The 25,702-nt window shown below is 61.2% G+C and overlaps 2 protein-coding genes across 3 annotated transcripts in view; one reads left to right on the forward strand and one right to left on the reverse strand.

The window, feature by feature from the left end:
* Positions 1–5,573, reverse strand: part of CFAP99 (cilia and flagella associated protein 99) — a 29,847-nt gene extending 24,274 nt beyond the window's left edge. For both annotated transcript variants that reach the window (XM_037046903.1, XM_037046901.1), the window contains exons 1-2: positions 5,441–5,573; positions 19–146 (exon numbers count right to left, since the gene is read on the reverse strand). In XM_037046903.1, the coding sequence (XP_036902798.1) occupies positions 19–129 (111 nt within the window). In that variant the 5' untranslated portion in view covers positions 130–146; positions 5,441–5,573. The remainder of the gene's footprint in view (positions 1–18; positions 147–5,440) is intronic.
* A 236-nt stretch (positions 5,574–5,809) lies between these two features.
* ZFYVE28 (zinc finger FYVE-type containing 28) overlaps positions 5,810–25,702 on the forward strand; it is a 44,175-nt gene continuing 24,282 nt past the window's right edge. Inside the window, exons 1-3 of the mRNA XM_037046911.1 lie at positions 5,810–6,100; positions 21,774–21,914; positions 25,556–25,693. Coding sequence (XP_036902806.1) covers positions 6,062–6,100; positions 21,774–21,914; positions 25,556–25,693 — 318 coding nt within the window. The 5' untranslated portion in view covers positions 5,810–6,061. The remainder of the gene's footprint in view (positions 6,101–21,773; positions 21,915–25,555; positions 25,694–25,702) is intronic.

A 25,702-nucleotide genomic window follows, 5' to 3' on the forward strand; every position in this document is an offset into this window, starting at 1 on the left:
GCACCATTCCACGCCTACCTGCAGGGACGTGCGTGCAGCCTCCAAGAACTGCCCTGGGCTGTCCTTCTCAGGTTTAAACCGGCCCAGCTGCTCAGTCACAGCCTCCAGGCATTTTCTGTAGTAGGCCATCTTCCCAGGGAGGGGCCCTGAAAGCAAACCGTGCAGGCCAGCTCAGCAGGCAGCAGAAATGGCTGCAGGACCTCACTAACAGGGGGAGAAGCCACCAGGGCCCTGGGGCCTCGTGTGGTGAGGCGTGTTGAGTGGAAACGGGGACCCCAACTGAGGTCACCTGGGCCACGTCCTCGGCTCTCCCTGCACCTTCTGCTGCCCTGGGACTCGAGCTGCCCCACCCGTCCCCCAAACCTTACATGGTAGGGGGTACATGGGTGAAGACGCCCCCTGGGAGGTGCCAGGCCAGAGCTGAGGCACCTCGGGGCGTCCCTCAGCCCAGGGTTCGATCATGTTACTCCACAAGACACACCGAGCGGGGACGTGTGACCAAACCACAGGAGCTTGGGGTGAGAAGAATCTCAGGTCGCTAGTCTCAGGTCCTTTAAAGACGAGGGCGCAAGCTCCAGGGAGGCTGCACAGCGGGCGGTGGCCAGGCTCCCGCAGGCCCCGCCTGCTCTGGCGACACCGGAGCTCCAAGAGAGCAGTGCACCCTGCACCCCTGTCCGGAGGGCCCTGGAGGAGCTGCTTGGGCTGGGCCCCAGGACTGGCTCTCCCAGGTGGCCTCCAAATTGCCCGAAGGGTGTGGCCAGGCCCCCATGGGCTCCCTCCCCACCGGTTCCGAGCTGACTGAGCAGCCGCTCTGGGCAGCACACTGCTGGCCATCCTGGGCACCAGCTGCTGGCTTGGCCAGACGGCTCATGCCCTGGGGCAGCGGGGCCACCTCTCTTCCCCCGGACAGCGGCCCCCAGATGAGCTAATTCCCCCTCCCTGCCCCATCACTTTCAAGAGAATGGGGGCCAAAGCCGCCAGCACTTGGGACAGATTCGGGTTGAGAAACACACGGCCATACAGAGAGCTGGACCCGAAATGAGGGCAGCGGAAGCAGCCCCTTCCTTGTCTGTGGCTCGAGGGAGGGGTGTCCACTCAGTCCCTCCTCTCCTCCCACATGGGGAGGGGAGGTGGGGCAGGTGCTCAGGCAGTGGGCATGCAGTGGGGGAGGGTGCAGAGCCTCCTGGGGGTGGGCACTTTGGCAGCTGCTGGCATGCCGGGTCTGCTGGGCACCTGAGGACAAGTGGCTTAACCTCTCAGAGCCCAGGTTCTGCAGAGGGGACAGGGACCATGGGCAGGTCAGCGTGCCCCCTGCAGCCTTGGTCCTGACCTTGCTGGCCCCTCTGGGTAGGTCTCTGCCCTGCCCCATCCCTTGCCCCGGTGGCTTGGACCCCGAGCTCTCCCTGCTGCCCTTGAGCGTGGGGCCCCTTGTCCCTCCTCCAGGTCACTCCCAAGTGGGAAACCGCCCCAAACTCTGCAGGATCCTCTGAGCCAAAGGCAGCTCTGGGGCGTGGGGTCTGAGCTCAGGCCCAGTGCCCCCCAGGTTCAGGGCCTGGCCCTAAGGGCTGGGGAACACGGGTACACAGGTCCCCGGAGGGTGGGAGGATGCCCAGAAAAGACACTGTTTCCAGGTTTGTGAGCGCCTCCCTGGAATAGCCCAGGGACACTGGCCGTCTATTCTCCACAACAGAGCGTGGAGGGGCAGGATGGCGGCCAGAGCTAGACTGTTGCGGTTCTCAGGGCTCCCTGCACCCAGAGTGGGGCCTGCCCTCTCAACTGGTTCCCTTCCCAGGGCCTCAGGGATGTTCCAGCTGAGGTTCATTGAGGCTGGCTGCACCCACTGGCCACACCAGATCTCCCAGACCTGGCCCAGCCTTACCCCCCAACACACCTCTGTCCCTCCTCCCTCCCTCCCTCCCAGGCAGGCCTCCTGCCAGACAGCAGAGCCTGGGGCCCAGCTTCCAGTCAGGGGGGCCGGGAGGGTCAGGTCTGGGGAAATGGTCTCAGCTCAGGGCAGTCTCCTGCCACTCCAGCTGTCACCAACACCCCCCCCCCCAACCTTCTCAGCTGCCTGGGGACCCAGAGGGGCCTCCTCAGCATGCCCACCCTTTGCAGCCTGGCCCACAGTCCCTGGGACCCTCCCTGCCCCTCCCCTTGCTGCATCTGCTCAGGCTGCTTCCTGCCTCAGAAGCGCCTTCCCGTGAGCCCCCAGAACCTCAAACACTCCCCTTTCTCCTCCCTGGAGAGCTCCTAGGCACCCTTCAATACCCAGCTTTACCGCTGGGTCCCCAGGGAGAGCTCTCCGTTTTCATCTGAAACCGCCTTTGACCTCCTGAGAGACACCGACCCCGGGATCACATTCGTGCTGTTTTAAGCCTTGGGTTTCTTGGATCCCACAGCCCAACCTGTGCTCAGGCTTCTCCCATTTAGCTGGAAGATCGGATGCCGCCATATTTACTGAGCAAGTAAACGAGGAAGAGGAGGAAACCGTGCTGAGACAGGTGTGGGGGGTGTCAGGCTCCCCACCCCCATGGGAAATTTTTCTGCCTGTGGGAGCCCCCGGGCCCAGCACCTGCTCTACCCGACCCCCGCAGCCCCTCGGAATGGGTGGCAGCCGTGTAAAGAGGCACCCACGGCAACATGAAGAAAACAACACCCACGTGTCTGGGCCTCACAGCGGGGAGGGAGACACACCCCTCTGCTCCTCACGTGGGCAGGGACAGTGGGTGGCCTGTGCCTCTGCAGTCGGAGCCGCGCTGGCCAGATGGCTTCCCTGCCCTCCCCGCCTGACCTGGAGCTTGAACATTCTGGAGGAAGGATGATCCCAGGGGCCTGCTGGTGAAGAGGCAGGTCAAGGAACACCATGAAGAACCACCAAGCCCTCCCCAGTCCAGATGGGGCCTGGATGGATGAATTGAGGAGCCCCGTGTGGGGCTGTGGGGCAGGGGAAGAGGTGCTGCCGCAGCCCGGCTGGGCTCCCTGCTCCCATCTCGGAGTGCGGCTGCGCCATGAGGGCTGACCTCAGGAAGACAGACACTTGGGCTGTGTGTTCCCACGAAGACTAGCCTATGAACTTAATCAAAACACTCACACCTCTGGGCAGGAAACAGGCCCTACCATTCGCTCAACTCTGCCGCCAGCTTCCGGCACCTCAGCTGATTTCAGTGGTGCAAAGCCATCCACGTGCACACGCACTGGGGGTTCACTCTCACGCCCACCGATTTTTCTGGCATTGATTTTTAACTTTGCTCATCAGGACCTGACTGTCTCCTATTTAAGGAAACTCCAAAGGTGGGCTGGACCAACACCTCCCTCTCTTCAGCAGACCTTTTATAGACAGAAAGGAGAAGATTTGAACGTTACCAGACACAGACTAGTTCAGTGCTCTCAACCATGCGAGAAGCTCCACGCACACAGATCCCAGATGCGTGCTGATTAAAAATCGACTCTTTTCCTGGCTTTTAACCCCAGGGATTTCTGCCAAGTCAGGCTCTGATGGCCTGAGCTTCAAGCACAGGCTCCCGTGGCAGGTTTTGCTGGTTGCTTTTCCATCTACACTCTCCCTCTCCTCCTGAGTGAACAAAGCTCTGACTTTGTGTTGGGCATCTTCCAGCCTCCCTGGCAGCTGAGTGGCCAAGCAGTGACAGGGGAGTGAGACGCAGGGAAGGTCTCCGTGTAAGGAGCAGGGGCATTCCCTTCTCTTCTTTTCTATCCTGCTGCCTGGACTCAGGAGGTCATGGCAAGAACACAGGCAGCTGTTCAGCACTGCGAGGAAACATGTTAAAGATGGCAGAAGAGCAAGCTAGACCCCAGGTCTCTGATGACCTCCCAGGATCATCTCCCTGTGGATGTCCTTCGTGGAAACATGAATAATTTTGCTTGGGCCACATGACGCTAGGATTTTTCCTCTCATGCAGCCGAACTGAATCCTAACTGATACATTCACTGCCCTGAGGTCAACCTTCACCCTGAGCAATTTCAAACGGAGGTGCTTAGGAAGGAGTCTCTGAGCAGTAACAACAGCCCTGGCCTTTTTATTAGCCAAAGACAGACCCACAGAAAACAGTCCGCCAGGTGTCTACCCTAAGTTCTCCCACTGGACAGGTGGCATGCGGGGTAGCAGCAGCTTTTACTGGGGAGAGTGCAAGCTGGACACGTTGAGTGGGAGGGGTTCTGTCAGACTCCGAGCTGGCAAAGAACAGGGAAAGGGGGCTGGAGTCCCAGGGTGAAGTTCCGGCTGGAGATGTGAGTTTTGGCAAGACTGGGGAGAAATGCTTGCTTACGAGACCATATGACCACAGGAGGTCACCTGCGTAGGGGTGGAGAGAGGGGCTTCCAAGGACTAAGTTTAGAGGCCTGAGTGCTAGGAGGTGAGGCAGCCCCAGGGGAGAGGTGGACAGTGCGACTTGTGCCGGCCAGGTGGGGACAATGTGTCCAGGAGGGTAGCACACAGCCGGCTCACCTGCAGCAGGCAGTTCAAGGGAGACATGGCATGAGGTCTGGTTATGGGACTTGGCAACATCGGGTCAAGGATGACTCCGGCAAAGAGTCTTGAAGGGGGCACTGGGTGAGAATCCGACTGGAGTGGTGGGATGGGTCCAGGAGGGAAGGGGCTGAAAGGCCCTGCAGATAAGAGACAACTCGGAAGGGCTGTGTGCTTTTGGGGAGCCACGGCTAGGTGATGGCCGGAGACCAGTGGGGAAGGCCAAGCAGATCCTCAAAAGCAGGCATAGATGACCACCAGCACACGGGGACATCTTGGAAGCTGGCCCTGCCCAGACGCACCTGACTTTAATGGAATAGAGGGGTCAGGGGTCCAGAACACACCGAGTACCCGCCCTGGGCCAGGGACCCCACAGTTGCACAACTTAGCCTCTGTTTCGGGGAAACCTCACTTCCCTCCCCTCTGTGGCCTGAATCTGCATCTGGTGGAGTAGCCAGAGCAGTGCCGTGGGGGCTGGAGAGCGCGGGGCTGAGCAGGAGGGCGCACCTGCCCTGCCTGGGGATCCTCTTTCCCCTCGTGAGCCACAGCACGGGGCAGCCCCTTCAGGTCTCAGTGTCGTCAGCTGACAATCAGAATGTAATGTGAGATCACCTGCTTGTCAGCTTGGCACATAACAGGTTCTCAGATTTTGCTGACTGCTTTTATAGATCCAAATTAGGGCACCGTTGCGGGTAGTAGTGAGTGTGGGGGAATATACATTTTTAAAAACTACTGTTAACTGTGGCGACTCAAAAAAAAAAAAAAAGCTCCGTTAACTAAGTCAGAGAGCTGGGAAGACCGAAAAGGAAGGTGGTGAGCGAAAGCAAGAAGGCGGGAGCCAGGGCGTCGGGGACCGGCCTGCAGGGCTGGGATGGTGCTGGGGTGCGGGACCCGGCCGCGCCCCGCCACCCGGGCCCCACCTCTTTGCCTCCGTATCAGCCGGCGGCGCCTTCGCACCTTCTTTCTCGCCTCCACCCAACGCCACGGGGCGCGAGGGGACTCGGAAACTTCGGGGGAGTGCCCCACCTCGCTCCTGCTCCGCTCGGAGTCCGCGAGCACTCGGAGAGTGGGCTGTGGGGAACAGGGTGCCGTTTGGGCGTCGTCGCCTAGCAACGGCGTCACACTCGCGTGCCCTAGAGAACACTACAATCCCCAGAATGCACAGCGCGCGAGGCGTGACGAAGGACAACGCGTGCAGGGTCTCGCCCCTGCGTCGCGGGACGGGACTTGTAGTTCCCCAGCCCCGCTGGGTGCTCCCAACGCCCCCGGGCGGGGAGCGCGCCTCGGACTGGGGGTTCGCGGGCATCGGCGCATGTGCAGCGCTGGGCGGTGGGGGCCGGCGGAGTCGCGGGGTGTCAGTGAGCGGCGAGGAGCCGGCGCCCCGTGCCGCGTGAGCCCGTCCGCCCGCCGCTGTCTGCGGGTACGCGTGGAGCGCTGCTTGCGGAGCATCTCCCGGCCGCGCACCTGTGCCCGCACCTGCCCGCTGCCCGCCCGGCGCCCCGGGACCGCCCGCCGCAGCCGGGCCCGGGCGCAGCGCCGCGGAGGGAGGGCCGCCGGGCGGGCCGGGCCGGCGCGGCGATGATGCACAGGTTCCGAAAGTGGCTGTACAAACCCAAGGTGAGCGGCCCCGTCCCGCCTGCGTAGGCAGACCTCCGCCCCTCCACCAGGCACGGACTGTCGCCTTCGCGTGCGGTGGGTCCCAGTTCCAGCCCAGCGAGAGTCTGTGTCCCAGAGGGTAGCCCCAGCGCCGTTACGGTGGACCGCCCGCGCTAGCCTCCGGCCTGTGTGCACCCCTCTCTCCCCGCCCGTGGCCAGGGCGGCCCCCGTCTCTTCCCCTCCCAGTCCGCTCTCATCTCACGGGCATGCATTTCAGCCTGTGGCAGACCCCTACCCCTGGGTCCCCGAAGGGTACTTCCCTCCCCCTGCCTGCCCTGTGACTCCCTCATTCCCCTCTGCCTGCCGCCCCCACCTCTTTACCCTGGGCTTGAAATTACCTCTCAATCTCGTTCTGCACTCCGGAGCGGTCCCCTTCCCACTTCCCTCGGGTCCTACAGGGATCCCGTGCCCCTCTCCCCGGTCTCCGTGTCCAGAGTGGATCCCCATTCACTGTCTGGGCCCTGTCTTCCCGAACCGGGACCCGTCCGCACCTCGGCCAGTGGCGTCCCCATCCGCGCCCGGTGCCCACCCGCACGCTCCCGGAGCAGGACCGGAGGCAGTTCCCCCATTTCCTGGAGCGGCATCCCTCCTCCGCGCGGGGTCGGGGTCCGGGTCTGGGCGGCGCTCCCCGCGCCCTGGCTGCTGCGCCAGTCGCACTGCGGGCGCAGCGTCCCTGCCGCCTGCCTGCTCAGGCTCGTGTCCACTGCAGCCCGAGCGGCCAGGGGCGACGGCGTCACGGAGCCGGACGCAGGGTCCTGGGCTCCTTCTCGGTGTCGGGGTCGGCGCTGTGGGAGGGCCCGGGTGCCCAGGTCTTGGTTGGGGGATTGAGGCTTGGGTGGGGTTACCGGCGACCTGAGGGCACCTTAGATATCCGATATCGTAGTGTCTCTAATGGACCAGGTAGCCAAACCCTTCCCCCAGGCTGACTACTTTTCTGGATCAGGCTTCTCAGCTCCCGTCCTCCCCCACCCCCAGGGTGGTTTCTCGGGTCGGGGTTTCCTCCGTGCCCTCTCGGTACACCCATGCAGGGAGGCAGCAGATCCTTTCAGATCGGTCGGTCCCTGGATGTCCTGGAGCGAGAGCTCAGGGGCCCAAAGGCCTGGAGGCCTTGGGAAGGAAGGGCCATCCCAGTGCGAGTGTTGGATTGAGGGCTCAGGATGCCTGGAGCCCCGCCTTGGGGGCCTTAGATTTCCGTTCTTTCCTGCTGGGGCAGCAGCACTGACCTTCGTGTCTTGCAGCGACTGCTCATTGGTGGTGGTGGCTCCCCAGCGCCTGGGGCTCCCTAAGGTTGAGTGTGGTTTAGGGCCCCCCGCCCTTGGCTGCCGTCTGCAGGCCCTCCCTGGCCCCCCAGGGAGGCTCTTGGTCCAGCCTGCTTTTGCTGTGCAGGCTGCCAGGGGAAGGTGACAGGCGGCTTCGGCACAGGAGCAGCTTTTTGTGTGTGTGATTTTTATCACGGGTTGAAGAACAACTAAGTTCACCTGTCAAAAGGTCATTTGGTGGTGGGAAGCAGCATTGTTTTTTCAATGACAAATGGCAAGGGCCAAGGGAAATGTATCACAGGTCAAGTAACAGTTTGGTCTCTGAAAAGGCCTTGTCTGGGGTCCCATGGCCCCTGGCCGCCTCTGTCCAGGTGTGGCTGTGGAAGAGCCTGGTTTGCGGGGCCACTGTGCCTGTTCTGTTGTTGAGGGGAGGGGAAGAAACGGTGGTCGCTGTGTTTCATCAGTAGCTGGGTAATTTCTCTGGCCCTGCCTGTTTAGGTTTAGGGCAAGTCTTCAAAAGTGGAAGATGATACTGTCCTTGAGCTCATGCCCCAGAATTGGGAATTGTGTCCCTATGTTTCCGTCTTCAGCAGGCTGCTGCCCTTCCTAGGCAAGCCCTGGGTGCTGACCTGGCAAGCGAGGGCCGGGGCGGGTCCGCCAGCCCTGGGGGCTGTGCCCACAGCTGTCTGCTCTGGGCAGTGGGGGTCGACTTTGACCCTCTGATCCTCACCTGTTCCTCACTGTCGTCTCTCATCATGTTGTCAGATACATGTTACTGACCCCTGGACTGGACACACCTGCGTCTGAGACCGGTGTCCTGTGTGGCTTTGTGGGGAGCAGTGCTCTGCCGTAGGCCTAAGGCTGGGCAGCCCCTTGTCCGTGACCTGCCTTGCAGTTCAGTGTCCTGACCATCGGAAGGGGCAGAGGGGTTAGGTCATCCCGGGAAGGTTTTCCTTTGTCATGCTGGAGCTCACATTTCTGCCTGGTGGCATGGATTGAGTTTTTTGCCTCTCCTTCCTATTCAGTGAAACACATTTTGGCACCAGGGAGCACCCAGCCAGTCCTGGAGGAGTTAAATGCCAGCTGTGGGGAGGGCGTGCTGGGGAGGTGGCTGCCTGCTGGAGGGCTTTCCACTTTTGTATTTAGATGCATATACGATTCCGACGGCATTCTTGATTTACTCCCAGCTCTGGTTTAAAACGGAACACTGATCTTCTTGTTCATTACAGTGCAGTGGAAAATATTCTGAAACCAAACATACTCATTGTTCTTGTAGCTCTAGACGCATTTGCAAATGCTTTAAACCGCTCTGACCTGACGCTCACTAATTCCTGTCTGCATCATTAATAACCACCTAAGGTGAGTAAGAAATAAGTCGGATGTGTGTTGCGGTGGTTTAACGCAGAAACACTAGTTGCAGATGCTCACACTTCCTAGAGGTTCTCGAAGGCCGTCTTTCAAACGCCACTGTGACTCTGTTTCACGCCACTCACTCAGGACAAGGGTCTTTGCAGACCGACAGCGGCCTGGGAAGGCCGTGGGGGTGGGGGGCTGCCTAGCCTGTGCTTCCCTGGGGGTGTTGGTGAAATTCGTTCTGGGCCTTTGTTTAGGGAGCACCTTTCCGGGACAGAGTCAGCTGCGAAAGGTGAAGATAACAACATTCATGTTTTGGGCAAGACAGTCATGTTGCTGTTGATCCCTGATGACAGGGCAAAGGGGCGAGACCATGGCGTGGGGGGAGGGGCCCCGGGCTGGCCCCCATGAGGACTTCTCGGCCATCCCCAGAGAGCATATTAGTGGTGGCCTGGCTGACTTTGTATTCTCCATCTCTGAGGTAGAATGGACGGGCAGCGGGTGATGCTGTGCAGGTGGACAGCCCGACCAGAGTGGTGTGGCCGCCCCGCTTGGCCATGCTGTCCTCACTGAGCTCCGTCGGAGCCCCGAGCTCGGCACAGATGCTGCGCCAGGGCTTGGGGTTTTCATGTTAACTGCTAGCCAGGCTGCAGACTGGCTTCTTTTCAGCCGATCAACTTTGAGTGCCTGGCTGTGACTGAGGCTGTCCTCAGATCAGTGGGCTTCTCTCTTAGGGGGGCTATTGGAAAGCCAGGCTTCCAGAAAGCCTGGCTGCACGGGCTGTGTCCAGGCCATCTCCTGCTCCTAGCAGGTGCCCGGCCCGGAACGGGGCCAGGATGTTCTGGGAAGGATGCTGGGCAGTGCTGAGTCAGGGCGGGGCTGGCAGGTCCAGCACACTGTGTCCCCTCCCTGAACTCGCAAGGCATCGGCCCCTCCTCCCCACTGCCCAGTCCAGCCGCCCCTCCCAGAGGCTTCCTTCAGATGCTGGCAGGCACTGCCAGGCTGTGGGCAAGTCAGGCCGGCCTGGCTGGCTCTGAAACCTGGGGTGGGGGTGACTCAGCAGGGTTCTGGACTCCTGTCCTAGGCCTGTCTGCCTGCATCCCTGTCCACAGCTGGGGGTGTGGGGGCCTTGGCCTAGCCCCGGCCACCAGCACCTGCAGGCTGGGCGGAGGCCAGCTGCATGTCATCACCCAGGGCCTGCGCTTTGCTAGTGGTAGTGCACTTTCGGGAAGCGCACAATGTGGTTTCTGTTAAATGGGCGAGGTCTGAAGCATCACCTAATGGTGTCTGGTCTGGGTGTCCAGCAGGAGGTGGCATACTCCCCCCCCAGCCCCGCGCCACCACACCACTCCTCCCGGAAAGGGAGCCTGTTAGGTCACTTCAGAGGCTTGCTGCCTTGCCGAAGCCTCAGGCGGCCCCAGAAGAGCAGACTCACTTGCTTCGAATGTGTGAAATACACCTCTGAGCCACAAGTGACCTGATGGTCTGGACGACCCGGTGTGGTTCTTGCTTCGAGCGGCAGCACACATGCCTCAGCGCTGTGTGGTGCTGTGTGCCACCCCTATTCCAGCTGTGGGGCAGGAGACCCCTGGTGCCACAGGGCCCAAGGACGTGTTGTCCTGCCTGTGGCCTGCCTGCTGCCCTCGGGCCCTGAGGGGGGAGCCGCTGTGCAGGGCAGCAGGGTCGTCCCTCCAGGGCCCGGGTGAGAGCCATCCCACATGCCTCAGTCCGGCCTCAGTTTCCCTGTCTGTTGGGGGGGGTTTGAGAAGGGGACCTGCCGTGTGGGATTTGAGAAGACCGTCTGGGTGGAAGGCCGTCAGGAATGGCTCTGCTCACTGACGGCCGCAGTCACTGCTGGTGGGATGTGCTGGCCAGTGAGAGGGCGTGGCCTTGACTCGGGAGTTTTCTGGAGCCCCAGAGGCCATCAGAGCCTTCTGACGGGTTATGCTGACGGGTTATGCTGACAGCGAAAGTGTCTCAACGGGTGCACCACCCCTGTTTTGGGGGACATGTCAGGTACTCGGTTTGGGGGCACAGACCCTCAGGCATGCTGACGGGTCCTCAGCGCCACGGCACCCACCTCCTGAGTGACAGTGAAGTTCAGCCAGCGTGGGCAGTGTGGGGCCACCGTGTCAGGCTCGGCCCCCAGACCTCTCCACCCGTCTTCCTGAGGCTGGGACCCGAGTCCCTATCCCTTGGCTAGGGGCTCAGGACCCAGGAGAAACCCCCAGGGCCATGGAGGGCGTGGGTATAGGGGTGGGGCTGGTGTGATTATAGGTGGGGGTAGGACTCTGTTGGCTTAGCCACCGACGTTTTGGGGTGCTTGTCAATGGTTAGACTGCCCTAATGAACCCTGTTTTTCAAATGGGGGCTCAGAGGCCCGTGTGAGCTGGCCGGAGCCTGCAGCCACAGCTGGGAGAGCTGGGAGGCTGGTGGGCGGGGCTGGCACTGTGCTCAGTGTTTACAAGTGTCTCGTTCAGAGAAACAATTGCTTTTGTACTTTTCACAGTCGGATGGCAAAGAAACTGAGACACTGATGGGCCGTTCAAGTGCTGGGAGGAGGGAGATGAAGAGGGTGGGTTGGAAGCCCCTCTGAGCAGAGAACGGGAGCTCCGGTGGTCGTGGTGCAGGCCGCGCAGCCGGTTAGTGGGTGGAGGGCCTTCGCCCCCTCGCAGGAAGGACGTGTTTGAAGCTCTTCCTTTTCTCATTGTTTCCACGCTGGGTGGGCGGGGTCACTGGAGAGGGGGACTCCCTTCATGGCCAGGGGTCCTCCCAGCTGACCTGCCTGGGGGGCTCTGCTCCAGCCCCGCTTCACCTCCCACGTCCTCCCACGGTGCCCGGATTCGGGGGTTACTTGGACTGCTGTGCCCACCGTGGGTGCTGTCTTCGGGGAAGCCATTTTTACCTTTGGATTTTCAGTCTTTCAGAACCATTCTAATTATTTTTAGGGATGTTACCATTATAAAAAAGTCTGGCTCTGCCCGAGCAGCTGGGTTGGTTGGAACATAGTCCTGTGCACCAGAAGGTCACGAGTTCGGTACCCCCTTGGGGTGTGTGCGGGAGACAGCTGATCGTGTCTCTCTCTCTCACATCCATGTTCTCTCCCTCTCTCCTCCCCTTCCTCCCTTACTGTCTTTCTAAAACCAATAAATATGTCCTCCGGTGAGGATTAAAACTTTTTTTTTAAGTCTAAACTGAGAATACAGTACTTGGAAGTCAGAAGCATTCACAAATTCACAGCACGCTCACAGCAGCGCTGTTCATCTCAGCCAGAAGGCGGGAACTGCCCAAAGGCCAGTCCACAGGCCCGGACCTAGGGCGGCGCCCACCCTGGGGCATCGCTCGGCCACGGGAGGGAATGGAGCACCTGCGGCACCAGGGAGGGGACTGGAAACGGGGGCGCGCAGTGTGAGAAGCCAGGTGTGCGGGCTTTTAATCCTCACCTGAGGGTATGTCTTTATTTATTGTGTTTTAAGTTATGTTTGACTGATTATGCTATTACAGCTGTCCTGATTCCGCCCTGCTTGGCCCGCCCCACCCAGCACCCCGTCCACTCAGGCAGCCCCCCCCCCCACTGTTCACATCTGTGGGTCGTGGGGATATGCTCTTTGGCCACTCCATGTGCTACACTTTGCATCCCCGAGGCCGCTCTGTGACTGCCCACTGTACTCTGCCACCTGTGATCGCCCTGTGGTTTGCGCGCATTTGCACAGTGTTGCTACACCCGCAGAATCGAATCACTGCACCCCTGTATAATGTGTCCTTCTTTCTCCCCTCAAAACATTCAGCAAACAGAGTGCATTATACGTGGCAAAGTACGGTGTTTGTGCTTCCTACTCCCGTCCCCTTCTCCCACCCTCCCCCAGCCCCCTCCCATCTGGCAACCATCAAACAGCTCTCTGTGTCCGCTCCTCGTGTTTGCTCAGTGTGCTTAGATTCTGTTGTTGGTAGGTGCGTATTCATCGCCATTTTATTGTTCATGGTTTTGATCATCTTTTTCTTACGTAAGCCCCTCTAACATCTCACATGACAGTGGTTTGCTGATGATGAACCCCTTCAGCTTTTTCCTGTCTGGGAAGTTCTATCATCTCTTTGCTTCTAAGTGACAGCTTTGCCGGGTGGAGCAGCCTTGGCTGGAGGTCCCTGCTTTTCAGGACTTTGTGCCTATGTCTCGCCAAGCCCTTCTAGGTGGCAGAGTTTCTTTGGAGGGAGAGAGGAGGGAGAAAGGGGGAGAGAGAGAGAGAGAGGGAGAAACACCAACACGAGAGACCCGGTGGGTTGCTGCCTGCCCACGTCCTGACCAGGGACCGAGCCCGCAGCCTTTCCGGGCACAGGCGCCTCTCTGACCAGCCTCTCCAGCTGGCACGTGTGGCTTTACGGACGTGAGAGGTCGGACAGGGGAGTTCAGAGACAGAGCAGAGCTGGGGAGGACGGGGGGGGGGGGCACCAGCAGGAAGGCGCAGGCCGGGAAGAGGCTTTTCCGCCTGAGAGCCGAGAGTGGGGAGCGCCGTCGGCCGACCGTGCTGTGGAGGTGCGGATGCACCTCGCTCACTTTCAGGTGGTCAGCTGTATGCGGTGTGACTTTATCCTCAACAGAAAGAATTTGAGCGTTTTAGAGATTTTTGCAGAAGTGTCGCATTTTTTGAGATAGCCCAGGGAAAAGATGCTTTTCAGCTGAGTCAAAAGATGCTTAGGGCCAAGGTCCTGGAGGGGCCTGGTGTGCTGAGGCCCAGCTCCTGCGCGTCCGCCCACGGGGTCCGTGGGGCAGCCTGTGCTCAGCTCTGCCTCTGGGGGTGGACCGGGGTGGGGTGGGGGTGGGTGCTGCCTCCTGGGACCACCTGGGGTGGCCCCATGGGAGGTGGCCCTAGGCGGAGCCATGGGTGGCTGGACCACCATGGGGCCAGGGCTGGGGCCCAGGTTGAGGTTCAGAGGGGGCGGGTCCAAGGCTTCAGGAAGCAGTGCCCTCCGTGCCAGGGGCCTGGAGCCCTACCCGCCACTTTGCCCCCTGTGGGCACAGAGTCACCTGGGCGAGTGGCAGATAAGACACCTCTGAGGTGAAGGTCACTGTGAAAAGCTATGAAATCTGGGAGAGTGGCGAGCCCTGGGCAAGAGTCAGCACTCAGCAGGGCCCACCGACCGAGGGCGGAGAGGCAGCCACGTGGAAGAGGAGGTGGAGCCCACAGGGCAACACCAGCCGCAGAGCCCACCCAGCAGAGGCTAGGAGGAAGACCCGCCCCAGAAGTGCTGAAGGGCAGCCCCCTGCCCCCCGCATGTGCCTGTGCTGCCGGTTCCGGTTCCGGCTCAGTGAGCCCAGGTCACAGCGGGTGCTTCACACCAAATGCCCGGATACTGCCGGGTAAAGCTGCGGGCACCGACCCTCAGGCGTGGTCTGCAGCCGAGGACTGTGGCCAGAAGGGCGCCGACTCCAGGGGGTTGGGGCGTCCTCCCCGGAGGAGCCAGAAAGGGAGGACAGTTTTAGGTGGAGACAGAAGAGTCCCTGCCCCAGTCCTGGGGGGTGCACTGGGACGCGCATTCCAGGAGGAGGACCTGGGTTGGGGGTGGGGTCAGGAGGCTGGTGTGGGAGACCCGCAGGAGGCAGGGCAGTGGCTGGGCCACCAGAGTCCCCGAAGCAAAGTGGACCTGGGCGGACTGGGGCAGCACCACCGTGTAGGTCCTCAGGCGTCCGTGGTCGGATGAGCTGTCAGCTGACTCCAGACGGGAGGTAAGTGTGTGAATCAAGCCTGGGTGATGCTGGGGTGTGGCCAGCTGGGCGGGAGGCAGAGGAGAAGGAAGATGTGCGGTCAGAGTGGGGGAGAAGGGAGCGTGGAGAACATTCGGCAGAGGCGGCCTCACCCAAGTCTGCGTCTCAGAGAGTGCGGGTGCAGGGTCTGGGCTGTGTGGGGTGGCCCCGAGGGACCGCGTGTCAGAGAGGCGGGGGGGGGGGGTGGGCACAAGGGCCCGCTCCGTCCCTGTGGTTGGATTCCCAGGCCCAGAATCCCTGCCCCGGGCTCCCCATGGGCGCCGTGTCCAAACCCGCACCGCTGGGCCCCAGGGACCGGCCAGGTGGGGCTCCGGCAGCGTCTGGGGCCTGCCCTGGGCCTGCGAAGTGCAGCCCCGCCATGGCTCCCGCCGACACCAGACCCTGGACTTCTAGGCTCCAGAACCGAGAGAAAATAAATGTGTTTCAGTCCCTGGTCTGTGGAGTTGGTGATGGCAGCGCAGCTGACGGGGGTGGGGGGTGGCACTGCCGTGGTTTCGTGGACTGGTTCTGGGAGGTTCTCTGAGTCCTGCCCTTTCTGGGTTTCCAGAGTCCTGTGCGCTGGGACAGCCAGGCCTTGGTCTCCACACGGTCACCCCCCTCCCCGCAGTCTGCACTGGGCTTCTTTCTGTGCCAGTGCCCTTGACCCGGACAGGGACAAGGTCCCAGAGCGCAGTGGGCCTTCCTCCTCCCCTCTGCACTGGACCTCAGTCCCCACATACCAGACCTCACCCCCTGTGCTCTGGACCTCACACCCCCCATGCTCTGGACCTCATACCCCATTCACTATACCTCACACCCCCCGTGCTCTGGACCTCACACCCCCCGTGCACTGGACCTCACACCCCGTTCACTATACCTCACACCCCCCGTGCTCTGGACCTCACACCCCCTGGGCTCTGGACCTCACACCCCCTGTGCTCTGGACCTCACACCCCCTGTGCTCTGGACCTCACACCCTGTTCGCTATACCTCACACCCCTGTGCTCTGGACCTCACACCCCCCATGCACTGGACCTCACACCCCGTTCACTATACCTCACACCCCCCGTGCACTGGACCTCACACCCCCGTGCCTGTTTAGTGGTGTACCCTGGGTCCTCTTCCGATCTCTCCCAGTCTTCTAGCTCCTTCCCCTTGAGGTGAAACCTGCTGTGACCTCCTGTCTCTAAAACGATAGCCAGGTCACCCACCCCCGACCTTGACGAGAGCCCTGGGGGACCCTGGCTCTCCTTTCTGCAGAAGCCACAGGGGGCTGCCTCCACCCCCACCCCTCCCTGCACGGCCCACTGTGGCGTCGCCTCCTGGAGCCTGCTGTGCTCGCCTCTTCTGCCCCGGCTTTCCCTTGTCCCCATGGTTGGTGGGCACCTCGGGGCTGCACCCTGTCTCACGCTGTCCCTCTCTGTCCCTCGCCCAGCCTCCATGGGCGGTGTGTCCCTGGCTCCAGCCCTTCTCCGTCTCCCTGACTCTGGCGTGTGGCTGGCCAGCTCTCAGCCCTCTGTGCCCTGGTGGTGCTCACACGTGTCCCTGCAGCCCTGACCCCACCCGCCCATCCCATCTCGACCACCCCCGGACAGAAACCTGACTCCCTCTTGGCCCGTCACTGTGCGTCTCCACCAGCAGCAAACCTGTGGTGACACGCCCTCCATCTCGTCTCAGCAGCCTCATTTCACAGTGGTGAGGGCGGCCCGTGTGTCTGCCATCGGGGGATGGCAGGCACAAGGTGGTCTTTCCGTTCCTGTCCAGCCTCACAGAGGGGGACCCTGTCACCTGCCACATCATGGATGACCCTGGAGGATGGCATGCTCTGTGAGATAAGCCAGTGACAGAGGACAGATGCCGGCAGTCCCGCTTCTGTGAGGCCCTCCAAGTGGCCGGGCTCTTCCAGACAGAAAGGAGATGTCAGGTGCCGGGGTGGGGGCGCTGCTCAGTGGGACAGCCTTTGGGCTTTGCAGGATGAGACTGGTTCTCGAGACCAGTGGTGGCAGTGGCAGCGGTGGCACAGGCGCGCGGCGTGCCGAGTGCCGCTGAGCCGAGCACTTTAGGGACGGTTGCAGCAGCAGGCTTTCTGTCCTGTGTGTCACTGCAATTTGCAGTGAGAATAAAAGAGTGTTTCTGGGAGGTGACGCCTCCACCCCGGCACCTCCCCTGTGTCCAGCCAGCAGCATTGCCCTGGTAGCCCTCATCTGCCCCCGTCCACCCCCAGGCTGTCCCCACACAGCAGCTGGAACCGTCTTTCAAACATGCAGTTCATCTCTTCTCTCTTCCCAGACGCCCACCCCTCCCAGAGTGAAGCCCTAGGCTCCACTCTTCACCTCTGGGAACAGGTGGCCCCACCTGCCCCCCCCCCCCCCCCGCAACGCTGTCCTGCACAGTCCCACTGGGCTCTTCCCTGGCCAGCCCTTCTTGCAAATCCCACTTCACCAGACCCAACTGCCGCCCCCGCCCGCGATTCCAGTGGTTAATGGGGGCGGCCAGCCCTCAAGGACATTTGGCAATGTCTGTAGACATTCTGGGTGTCACAGGTTAGAGGGGATGTTCTGCTGGCAGCTAGTAGGTGATGCTGCCCACTGCTCAGCAAGGCCCAGGACAGCACAGGCTCCTGGCCCCAAGGTCAGTGCCAAGGCCGAACAGCCCTGCCGTCATCTACGGGCCCCTCGCCCTCCCCTCCGCCTGTCGTCCCCTGGTCCTCTGTCTGTCCCCACAGTGCTGGCCAGTGCCCAGCATGTGTGCGCCCCTTCAGGGCAGGGCAGAGGTTGAAGGCCATCCCCATGGTTCTGGGTCCGGCTGTCCCTTCTGGCCTGGCACTCTTGGTGACCTTGGTGGCTGGAGAGCCAGAGTGGGCACACCTCCCAAGGAGCCTGCCTGTCCTGCCCCCAGTAGGTGACGATGAGATGTTCATGTCTCCGGCCCAACGTGACGGGCCGCCACCACGGCGGCCCTGGGAGCTTTGGGGGATGGAGCCCCGGACGGAGCAGGACTGAGCAATCTCAAAAAGACTTCCTTCTGCAGTTTTGTGCTCTCACCTGCCCTTGGAAGCGAGCGGCGCGGTCAGGCCACGTTCTTGGAGCTTCAGGCGTCACGTCGGAGTCCTGTTGTGCCTGTGAAACCTGACCGAAGAAAACACAGAGCACGCATGCAGTGCGGCCCTTTCTGACTCTGCCCTGTGCTTGCCATTCGCTTGGGGGGAGTGGCTGTGGCGGGGCCTCGGGCTCGGCTGGCCTGGCTTCCCACCGGCATGGCCAGACAGTGCCGGGTTATTCCATCCGTGCCGCTCCTTTCTGTCCTTGAACATCCCACCCCGATTCATTCCGTTTCCTGGAAAGAAGGGAGAGGCTGGGGAGTGAGGTTGGATTTCTTTTTTTAATCCTCACCCAAGGACATGTTTACTGATTTTAGAGAAAGGGAAAGGGAGGGAGGAAGAGAACATCAATGTGAGAGAGCAGCGTGGATTGGTTGCCTCCCGTACATACCCCTACGAGGACCAAACCCACAGCCGAGGCATGTGCCCTGAAGGGAATCGAACCCGCAACCTTTTGGTGTGCAGGACGATGCTGCAAGCCGCTGAGCCACCCAGCCCGGGCTGAGGTTGGACTTTTACTGGGAAGGTCAGAGAGGTCCTGATGGCTGGCCTTGTTCTTGGTGTGGGAGAGATTTCCTGGTCACCAGCAGAGCCACACACTGCACTGAGTGTGGGTCTGGGAGCGAGCCGAGGACAGGCCTGCCTGCTGGCACCCCAGTCAGCATCAGGGCCCGGGCACCCGTAGCTGGAAACACTAGTGGACCTCAGCTCCAGCTGCAGGCAGGTGCCCCGGCTGTGACTGTCCCCATGACTGCATACCCCAGTGGCCACCACCCAGACCCCTAGGCCCCGCCAACTTGGGACTGTGGGCTGGAAACTCTCCTCATGTGGCCAGCCACCCTGTGCAGGGGAACTCGGGCCCAGGGGTCCAGCACTGGGACGCCAGCCCGTGAGACTTGGCTGCACCCCACTCGGTGGCAGCACACCAGGACCCTGGTGCCGTACTGGGGACGGTGGGTCCTGGGAGCTGAGATGAGGCTGCTGGGTGCAAGCTGTGTGACCCCGCAATGCCACCAGTGGCAGGCACGGTAATGGCCCCAAAACGCTCGTATCCTGACCCTGGGAGCCCATGAACAGCTCGGGCTCCATGGCAGAGTAGGAGGAAGGTCGAAGGTCAGCTGCCCTGGAAACGGTGAGCTGGTCCTGGGGTAGCTGGGGCCCAGTGTGACGGTGGGGAGGGGCTGTGACTGTGGGGAAAGGTCCGAGAGGTTCCCCACTGCTGTCTCCAAAGACGGAGGAGCCACCGAGGGAGGACAGCAGCCTCACCGCCAGGAAGGGTGAGGGAGCAGCTCTCCCCCCGCCAGGAGGAGGGGCAGCCCTGCCGCCTTCGGGCAGAGCCACGGAGACCCCTGCTGGGGCTCTGTCCACCAGACCTGCCAAGGGGTGCGTTTTGTTTAAGCCACTGAGCCTGCGGAGATTGGTTCGGGCTGCAGTGGGGAACTAACACCTGCCTCGTGGGGCTGTGCATGCACAGCGGGGCAGCCGTGAATCTGCCTGCACAGCAAACCCCCGAAGAGCTGGGCGCCCTCGGGGGCGCGTCACGCACTTGTGGGCGGCTCTCAGGGCTGCCATTGTGGGACAGCCAGCCACCGCACGGCACAGCGCACAGGATGTGACAACTGAAAAGCCGGTCTCAAAATACCACATACGCGTGACATGCTTTTTATAGCGTGAAAAACAGCCAGAAATACATTTGAAGGCTACATATGGCAACAACCAAGCTGTGAGGAAGGGGCCGTGTGAGTCGGGATCCAGGGTGTAGGGAGCCTTGCGGAGAGCGGGGTGGGCGGGGCTGCAGCTGGTGGACGGGTTCTGCCTGCGCTGGGTTGGGGGGCTCCCTGGCGTCAGAACAGCTGCGGCTCCACTGAACTTTTTTGCATAGTTGAGAAAAGGCCTTCTCCAGGGCCCCGGGTGGCCTGTGTGGCCAGGGCCTGCCTCCTTCGGAGCAGCAGTTCCAAAGCTTCTCCTGGAGTCAGGTGGTCCGTGACCAGCCGGGAGTGCAGGGGGGACAAGGGGAGCCAGGCAGCTCCCGGGGCGGCGGGGTGTGGGGTGCCTTCCAGTGGCCCGTGTCTGACATGCCCAGCGGTGAGTCCTCTCAGGCTTGCGGAGGAGCACTGGCAGACTTGTGCGGTCGGCGAGACGTCTTTGGTGGCAAGAAGGACAGAGCCTTGCCCCTTGAGGGGGAGCTTTGCAGTGTTACTTCCTTCCAAGGCGGAAGCCAGAGGTCCCATTGTTTTGCTTGGATCTGGAGAGGGAAAGAGCCTTTTCTTGGAACTCTGGGGCTGACGCCACCACTCGGTCCCCTGTAACTTCTGTGAACTCCCTGCAGTGAGCTTCTCACTGAACTTGGGCACAAAGTGGAGCTCCTGGGTGTGGCAGCCGGTCAGGTTCTGGGTGTGGCCAGAGACCGTGCACAGGAGGGGCGCAACAGAGGCGGTCCCCTGGGTTCCCTCTGGCGACTTCTCCTTTGGGAGGGGCGAGGTGTCCAGTGAGGGGCGAAAGGACAGCTGTGTAAGATGCCCCCCCCCCGTCATCTCCTTAGCTGCGGGGGTCCGTCCATCTGGACTTGCTCGTCAGCACTGGCTGTTAGCACTGTCCTTCCCAAATCACACAGGTGGCCGCCTTGATGACTGAACACACAAAGTGGCCAAAATGTACTTTTCCTGAGAGGTGTGTGTTTGGAGCCCTTTTGGGCCCATCTTCAGTGGTCGTTGTGTTTCCAGCACAGGCCGCACTCAGGCCCCAGACTCTCACTCAGGCCAGAGAGTGACCATTCAGCCCTGCTCATCACGGGGAAGTCGGTGCCAGCGAGCGTGTGCTGGTCGGAGGGCTTCTTCCCAACCCTGCACCTCGCCAGGCTGCTTGCCCCCAGAGCATGCCTTTCTGTAGTTTGTTTTAACTAAGAGAAGTCAGGTGATACGATGCGAACTATCGCATTTAGAGCAGACAGGTCCGTGGCGTTTGGTACATTCACAGGGTGGTGCAGCCACCCGCTCCGTGTAGTTCTAACACGTTGCCCCCAAACGAGACCCCGTATGTGGCCAGCAGCACCCCCTGCCCCCTCACGCAGCCCGCAGCCTCCCCCTCTGGTCGCCCTCCAAAGTGCACAGGGAGCAGCTTAGAAGAGTTACAGTTAGGTTTCTGATGACTCATCACTCTCCGTGTGTTGAAGGATGAAGGTCACCAGCGTGGTGGGGGTGCACCAGGCACACCTGACCCCATGGCACCACACTGTACCTCTCTCTGTCCCAGTTTCCTCTTGAGGGGCTGAGCAAGAAGCCCTCTGGGGGCTCAGTCCCCACCAGGGTCCAATGGGAGCGAGCGACGGGCAGCTGGCACCATGGCTGCCCTTGGCCTTTCCTGAGCCTGAATCGTCACCGCCTCCCTGGCCGTGGCTCGACAGCAGGGCCTGTCACCTGGGCACTGGTGTGCTTCGGCCTGAGGTCTGTAACGTGTGCCCTGCCTGCGCCCTCCTGTGGACAGGTGCGGCCACGCCCCAGGTGGTGTCGTCTTAAGCAGACCTGGCCTCCCGGAGGCGTCTCTATCCCATGCCCTAAACTCAGTCCCATCCTGCTTGCTGGTCCAGATGTATCTATCAGTGGATGGGCTGGGCTGCAGGACAAATGAAGGGGGGCTCGGCCCACCCACCTGGTTTCAGTCACCATGTGGTATCTTCTGTGGGAGTGTCCCCCACCCTGCCCATACCTACACTGTGTGAAGGGAGGCAGGGGTAGTTGGGGGCTGGAAGGACCCCAGTGGGCTGTGGTGACCCGGGCCAACTCCTGAGCTAGGTCTCAGGATGTGGTTGGTAGGTGGCTAGCATCCTGGGGCCCCCCGGACCCCACTCTCCCCAAGCCCCTTATTTGTGGGTCATCCTGTCACAGGGGGCTGTGGGGACTTGCCATCTGGCTTCCCCACAGAGACACTGTCCTCTGAGGCCCCACAGCCTCGGGTGGCCTCTGAGAAGCAAGCACAGCCCTGTGGTTGTAGAGGGACTCAGGTGTGTCAGGGACAAGCAGCAGAGAGATTCCTGTGCAGGAAGCTGATGGGAGAGCCCAGTCTGCTCACTGCCCAGGCGTCAGGGCCCTGGGCCACAGCCACCGCTCACGGCCTGGGAACAGGTCATCCCCGGGCCGGCCTGCCTCCTGCCTGGCTCACACCCGCCATGTCTGTTTCCCACAGAGGTCAGACCCGCAGCTGCTCGCCCAGTTCTACTACGCCGATGAGGAGCTGAACCAGGTGGCCGCCGAGCTGGACAGCCTGGACGGGAGGAAGGACCCACAGCGGTGTACGCTGCTCGTCAGCCAGTTCCGCTCCTGCCAGGTGAGCGAGATCAGGCCCGTCCTGGGTGAGGCGAGACCCAGGCGTCATTCGGTGTCAGGGAGAGGGCCTGTGCGGCCACCCTCTGCCACACTCCCTTCCATGTGGCAATCTCTGTCCCCACCCAGTGTCGCCCTCCTTCTGCGGAAAGATGTTCTTCGGTGTTTCACGCAGTGTCTGTTTGCTGGCCAGTTCTTTTAGCCTGTGCTTGGATGGAGAAGGGCTTTGCCTCAAATTTGAAAGATTTTTTTGCTTGGTTTAGAATTGTAAGTTAACCATTTTTCCCTCAATATGTTCTTTCCATTCTCTCTTTTTTATCCTCATCCGAGGACATACATATTGATTTTAGGGAGAGGAAAAGGCAGGGGGAGAGAGGGGGAGAGAAACATCGATTGGTTGCCTCCTGTATACACCCCAACTGCCCCAACTGGTGACCGAACCCACAGCCCAGGCGTGTGCCCTGACCGTGAACTGAACCCGCAGCCTACTAGCCTGTGGGATGACGCCCCACCGGCCGAGCCACACCAGCCACCAGCCAGAGCCCTCCCCTCTCTTCCCACTGGCATTGTTTCCAGTGAGAACATGGGACATGTCTTTTTCTCTCCTTCTAATTGTAAGATCTCTTCGTTTTATTAGTTTTGATCGATTTGACTGTGCTTCGATTTGGTGTATTTTTCTCAATGTTTCTTGTGCTTTGGGTTCACTGAACTTCTTGCATCTGCAAGTTTATAGTTGCCATTGAATTTGGGGAAAATTTGGCTTTTATTCCTTCAAATATGTGTTCTGTGCCCTCCCTCCCCCTTAGGGGCTTTGAATTACGTGTGCAATGGGTTTGTGGGCCTCAGAGCTGCCCCCCAACAACCTGCTCCGTCACTGCTGCTCCCTCGAGCTCATCTGGATTCGGCGGCCGCGTCTCCGAGCTCCTTGGGCTTTCCCTCCGAGTGTCTGACCCAAGGCGCATCCCGTCCAGGGCGTTCCTGTCAGGCACGGTGGTTTTCCTCCCCGCCCCCGTTTGGCTCCTTCTCACTTGGTCACCATCTCATGTAACTTTCTGGACCGTCAACGTGTGCAGGAACTCACTGTGTCGGGGGCTGCCGCGTTGTCCGCAGCAGGTCTTGGTTGGTTTTGACTGGTCGCATCTCTTTCCTTTTCTTCACACCACCCGTGTCCCTAATTCTCTGCAGGCCTGGGGATTTTTCGTGGGCTCCTGACAGTGTGAACTTGACCTTGCTGGGAGCTGAGTGTCTTCTTCTTCCTGTGCACCTCTCGGAGCTGCGGTTTGCTTACCTAGCAACACTTTGGCCCTTCTGGACCTGTTTCTGAGACACTGGACGAGCTCAGACGCTTGGTGTAGTGAGGGACGATTGCTCTCCGACGCTGAGGCTGTGCCCGGGACTTCGCTGCCCGCCGGTTCTAGCCTCGGGGGGCCAGCCACCTCTTGCTCCAGTCCTTCAGGCCCACTGCCTGGTCCTCACCGGCACGGGGTGGCCTGTGACCTGCTGAACCCTCAGGGCCCCGACCTTGAGGGCTGTCCTGGGGTAGTGCCCTCTCCTCTGGTGCCCCGTCCTCTGGATTTTAGCTGCCTCAGTTCCCCTGGACTCTCACCTCTGTCTCTTCCACCAGGGAATCTTCCAGGGTTCACTGGGCACCTCTGCCTGTGCTGTGACCCAAAAGTCCCCTCAAGGCGGCGACCAGGGTGGTCGCAACTCCCGTTGTTTTCTCCTCTCCCCTCTGAGGTCGCCTGGTACCTAAGTCTCGTCTCTTGTAAAGCCCGGCTCGTTTTCCTCCCCTGTTGTTGTTCCAGGGGGCACGTGCGGTTCCTGGTGCTCCCTGTGTTTTGGGGGCCCAGAAGTCCCATCCGTCCCAGCGAGTGTTCTCCAGGCTCACTCTGTGTTGGGCGCAGCTCTGGGCGCTAGGGGCCTGTTGGTGAATAAAAACAAGACCCTGCCCTGGCCCTCGGCCGCTGATGTCCTGGCAGGCCAGGCGGCATGGGGAGCAGGTCCACGCACGCCACTCAGGCTGCCCGGGTGGGGCCAGACCTGCCGCCTCGGCGAGCTTGGAGCCCTGGCCGGTTTTTGTTTTTCAGTCTCCCCTTCCCCGACCCTCCCCGTCGACCGCTGTCTGTTGTCTGCGTCTGTGGGTCTGTTTCTCTTTTGCCGTGTCTGTTTATTTTTTGTTTTGGATTCCACCCCTGCATGAAATCGTGTGGCACTTTTCCTTCTGTGTGTGACTTGCCTCACTCGGCACAACGCCCATCCTTGTCCATCCGTGCTGTGGCAAAGGGCAAGAGTTCATCTTCATGGCCGAGCGGCATTTCAGTGTGTGTGCACCGCGTCTTCTTTACCGGCTTGTCGGAGGGCGGACCCTCGGGCCACTTCCACGTCGGCGCCGCTGCAGCTAGTGTGCGGCGGGCGGCGGGTGCCTGTGTGTTTTCCACCAGTGTCCTGTTCTCCAGACCCTGGCTCTGAACGGGGCTGGATCTACACAGCCCCAGCTGCTCTTTCTTTCTAGCATCTGTTCATCGCTTTACAGAGTCACGAGAAAGGGACCTTCCCGCCCAGAAGCCCTGCAGAGAGAGCTCACACCTGAGCCGCTTGGTGGCTGCACTTCGTCTCTGGGTGGCTTGGGCTGAGGCTTCCGTGGGCGCAGGGCCTCCTGCAGAGTGTGGTGTGCCCACAAAGGGCGCCCTTTCCCGTAGGGTGCTTTCTCACGGCTGCTTCCTCAGAAACACGCGACAAGCCCCGGCGCGGGGGAGGGAGGGGTGCGGGGATCCAAAGTGGCCAAGGGCGAGAGTGCCAGGTGGTGCGATCCTTCTGGAAAGCAGTCTGGCAGACTGCAGTCAGAGCGTGGAAGCGCGGCTTACATCCCCAGCCTTGTCACGCCGTCTCCAGAAGTGCGGGGACCCCAGGCAAACGAACGGCCCCCACTTCAGTGTCACACACCGCAGCAAGCGACTGCTGGTCGCCATGGAGGTGCAGAGTCAGAGACCCCACAGACACCCAGCAGGAGGACGCGGCGAGTCCGTGGGAGGGTCACCTGCTCGCATCTCACGCCACTGTCCGAGACAAGGGGACTTGTGAGGTTATGACGGCACGTCCCCACAGTAATGACAGCCCCAGGGCACAGAACTGAGTGTGTCTGCCTCACCTCGCCGTTTCTCCAGCTCTGTCCCGAGAATCTCACATGTGGGTGCTCAGTGGGGGTATGGGGGGCCAGTCACGGCAGTCAGGCTGTGGGGGGCTTGATGGGTCCGCAGAGTTGGGTCAGAGGGCCATCGAGGTGACAGCATCGTTCCAGGAGCAGAGGAGGTCACAGAGTGACCTGCACTGCGGCCGGTGTTCTAGGTGAGTCCCGGGCGGGCAAAGGCAGGTTGTGAGTATGTGAAACAGTTCATGGTTGTCGTCACTAATGAGCGTGTGGTTTTCCACACGAACAACTGTGAACCTCCTTGGCTCCGCCCTGACGTGGCCTCCCGAGCGTGAGGAGGGCGGCAGGAGGCGGAGTTTCCCTCCTCACTGTGGGTTTTTTGGGCGTCTGCACTGCCGTCGCAGCTGCACAGCCAGTGTGGACGGGCTGCCACCTGGGTGCCCGGTGGGCCTGCCCCGCCGCTGCAGCCGGGCTGCAGCACCCCCTGTCTGTCGCAGGACCGCGTGCTGAACATCATCAGCCAGATCATGGACCTGTGCATCCCCCAGGACCGCGCCCCCCGGGACTTCTGCGTCAAGTTCCCCGAGGAGATTCGGCACGACAACCTGGCCGGCCAGCTGTGGTTCGGCGCCGAGGTAGCCGCC

The sequence above is a fragment of the Sturnira hondurensis genome, unplaced genomic scaffold, assembly GCF_014824575.4.
Source record: "Sturnira hondurensis isolate 20B ecotype Veracruz unplaced genomic scaffold, ASM1482457v3 Scaffold0000780, whole genome shotgun sequence".
In the NCBI taxonomy this organism is placed as follows: Eukaryota; Metazoa; Chordata; class Mammalia; order Chiroptera; family Phyllostomidae; genus Sturnira; species Sturnira hondurensis.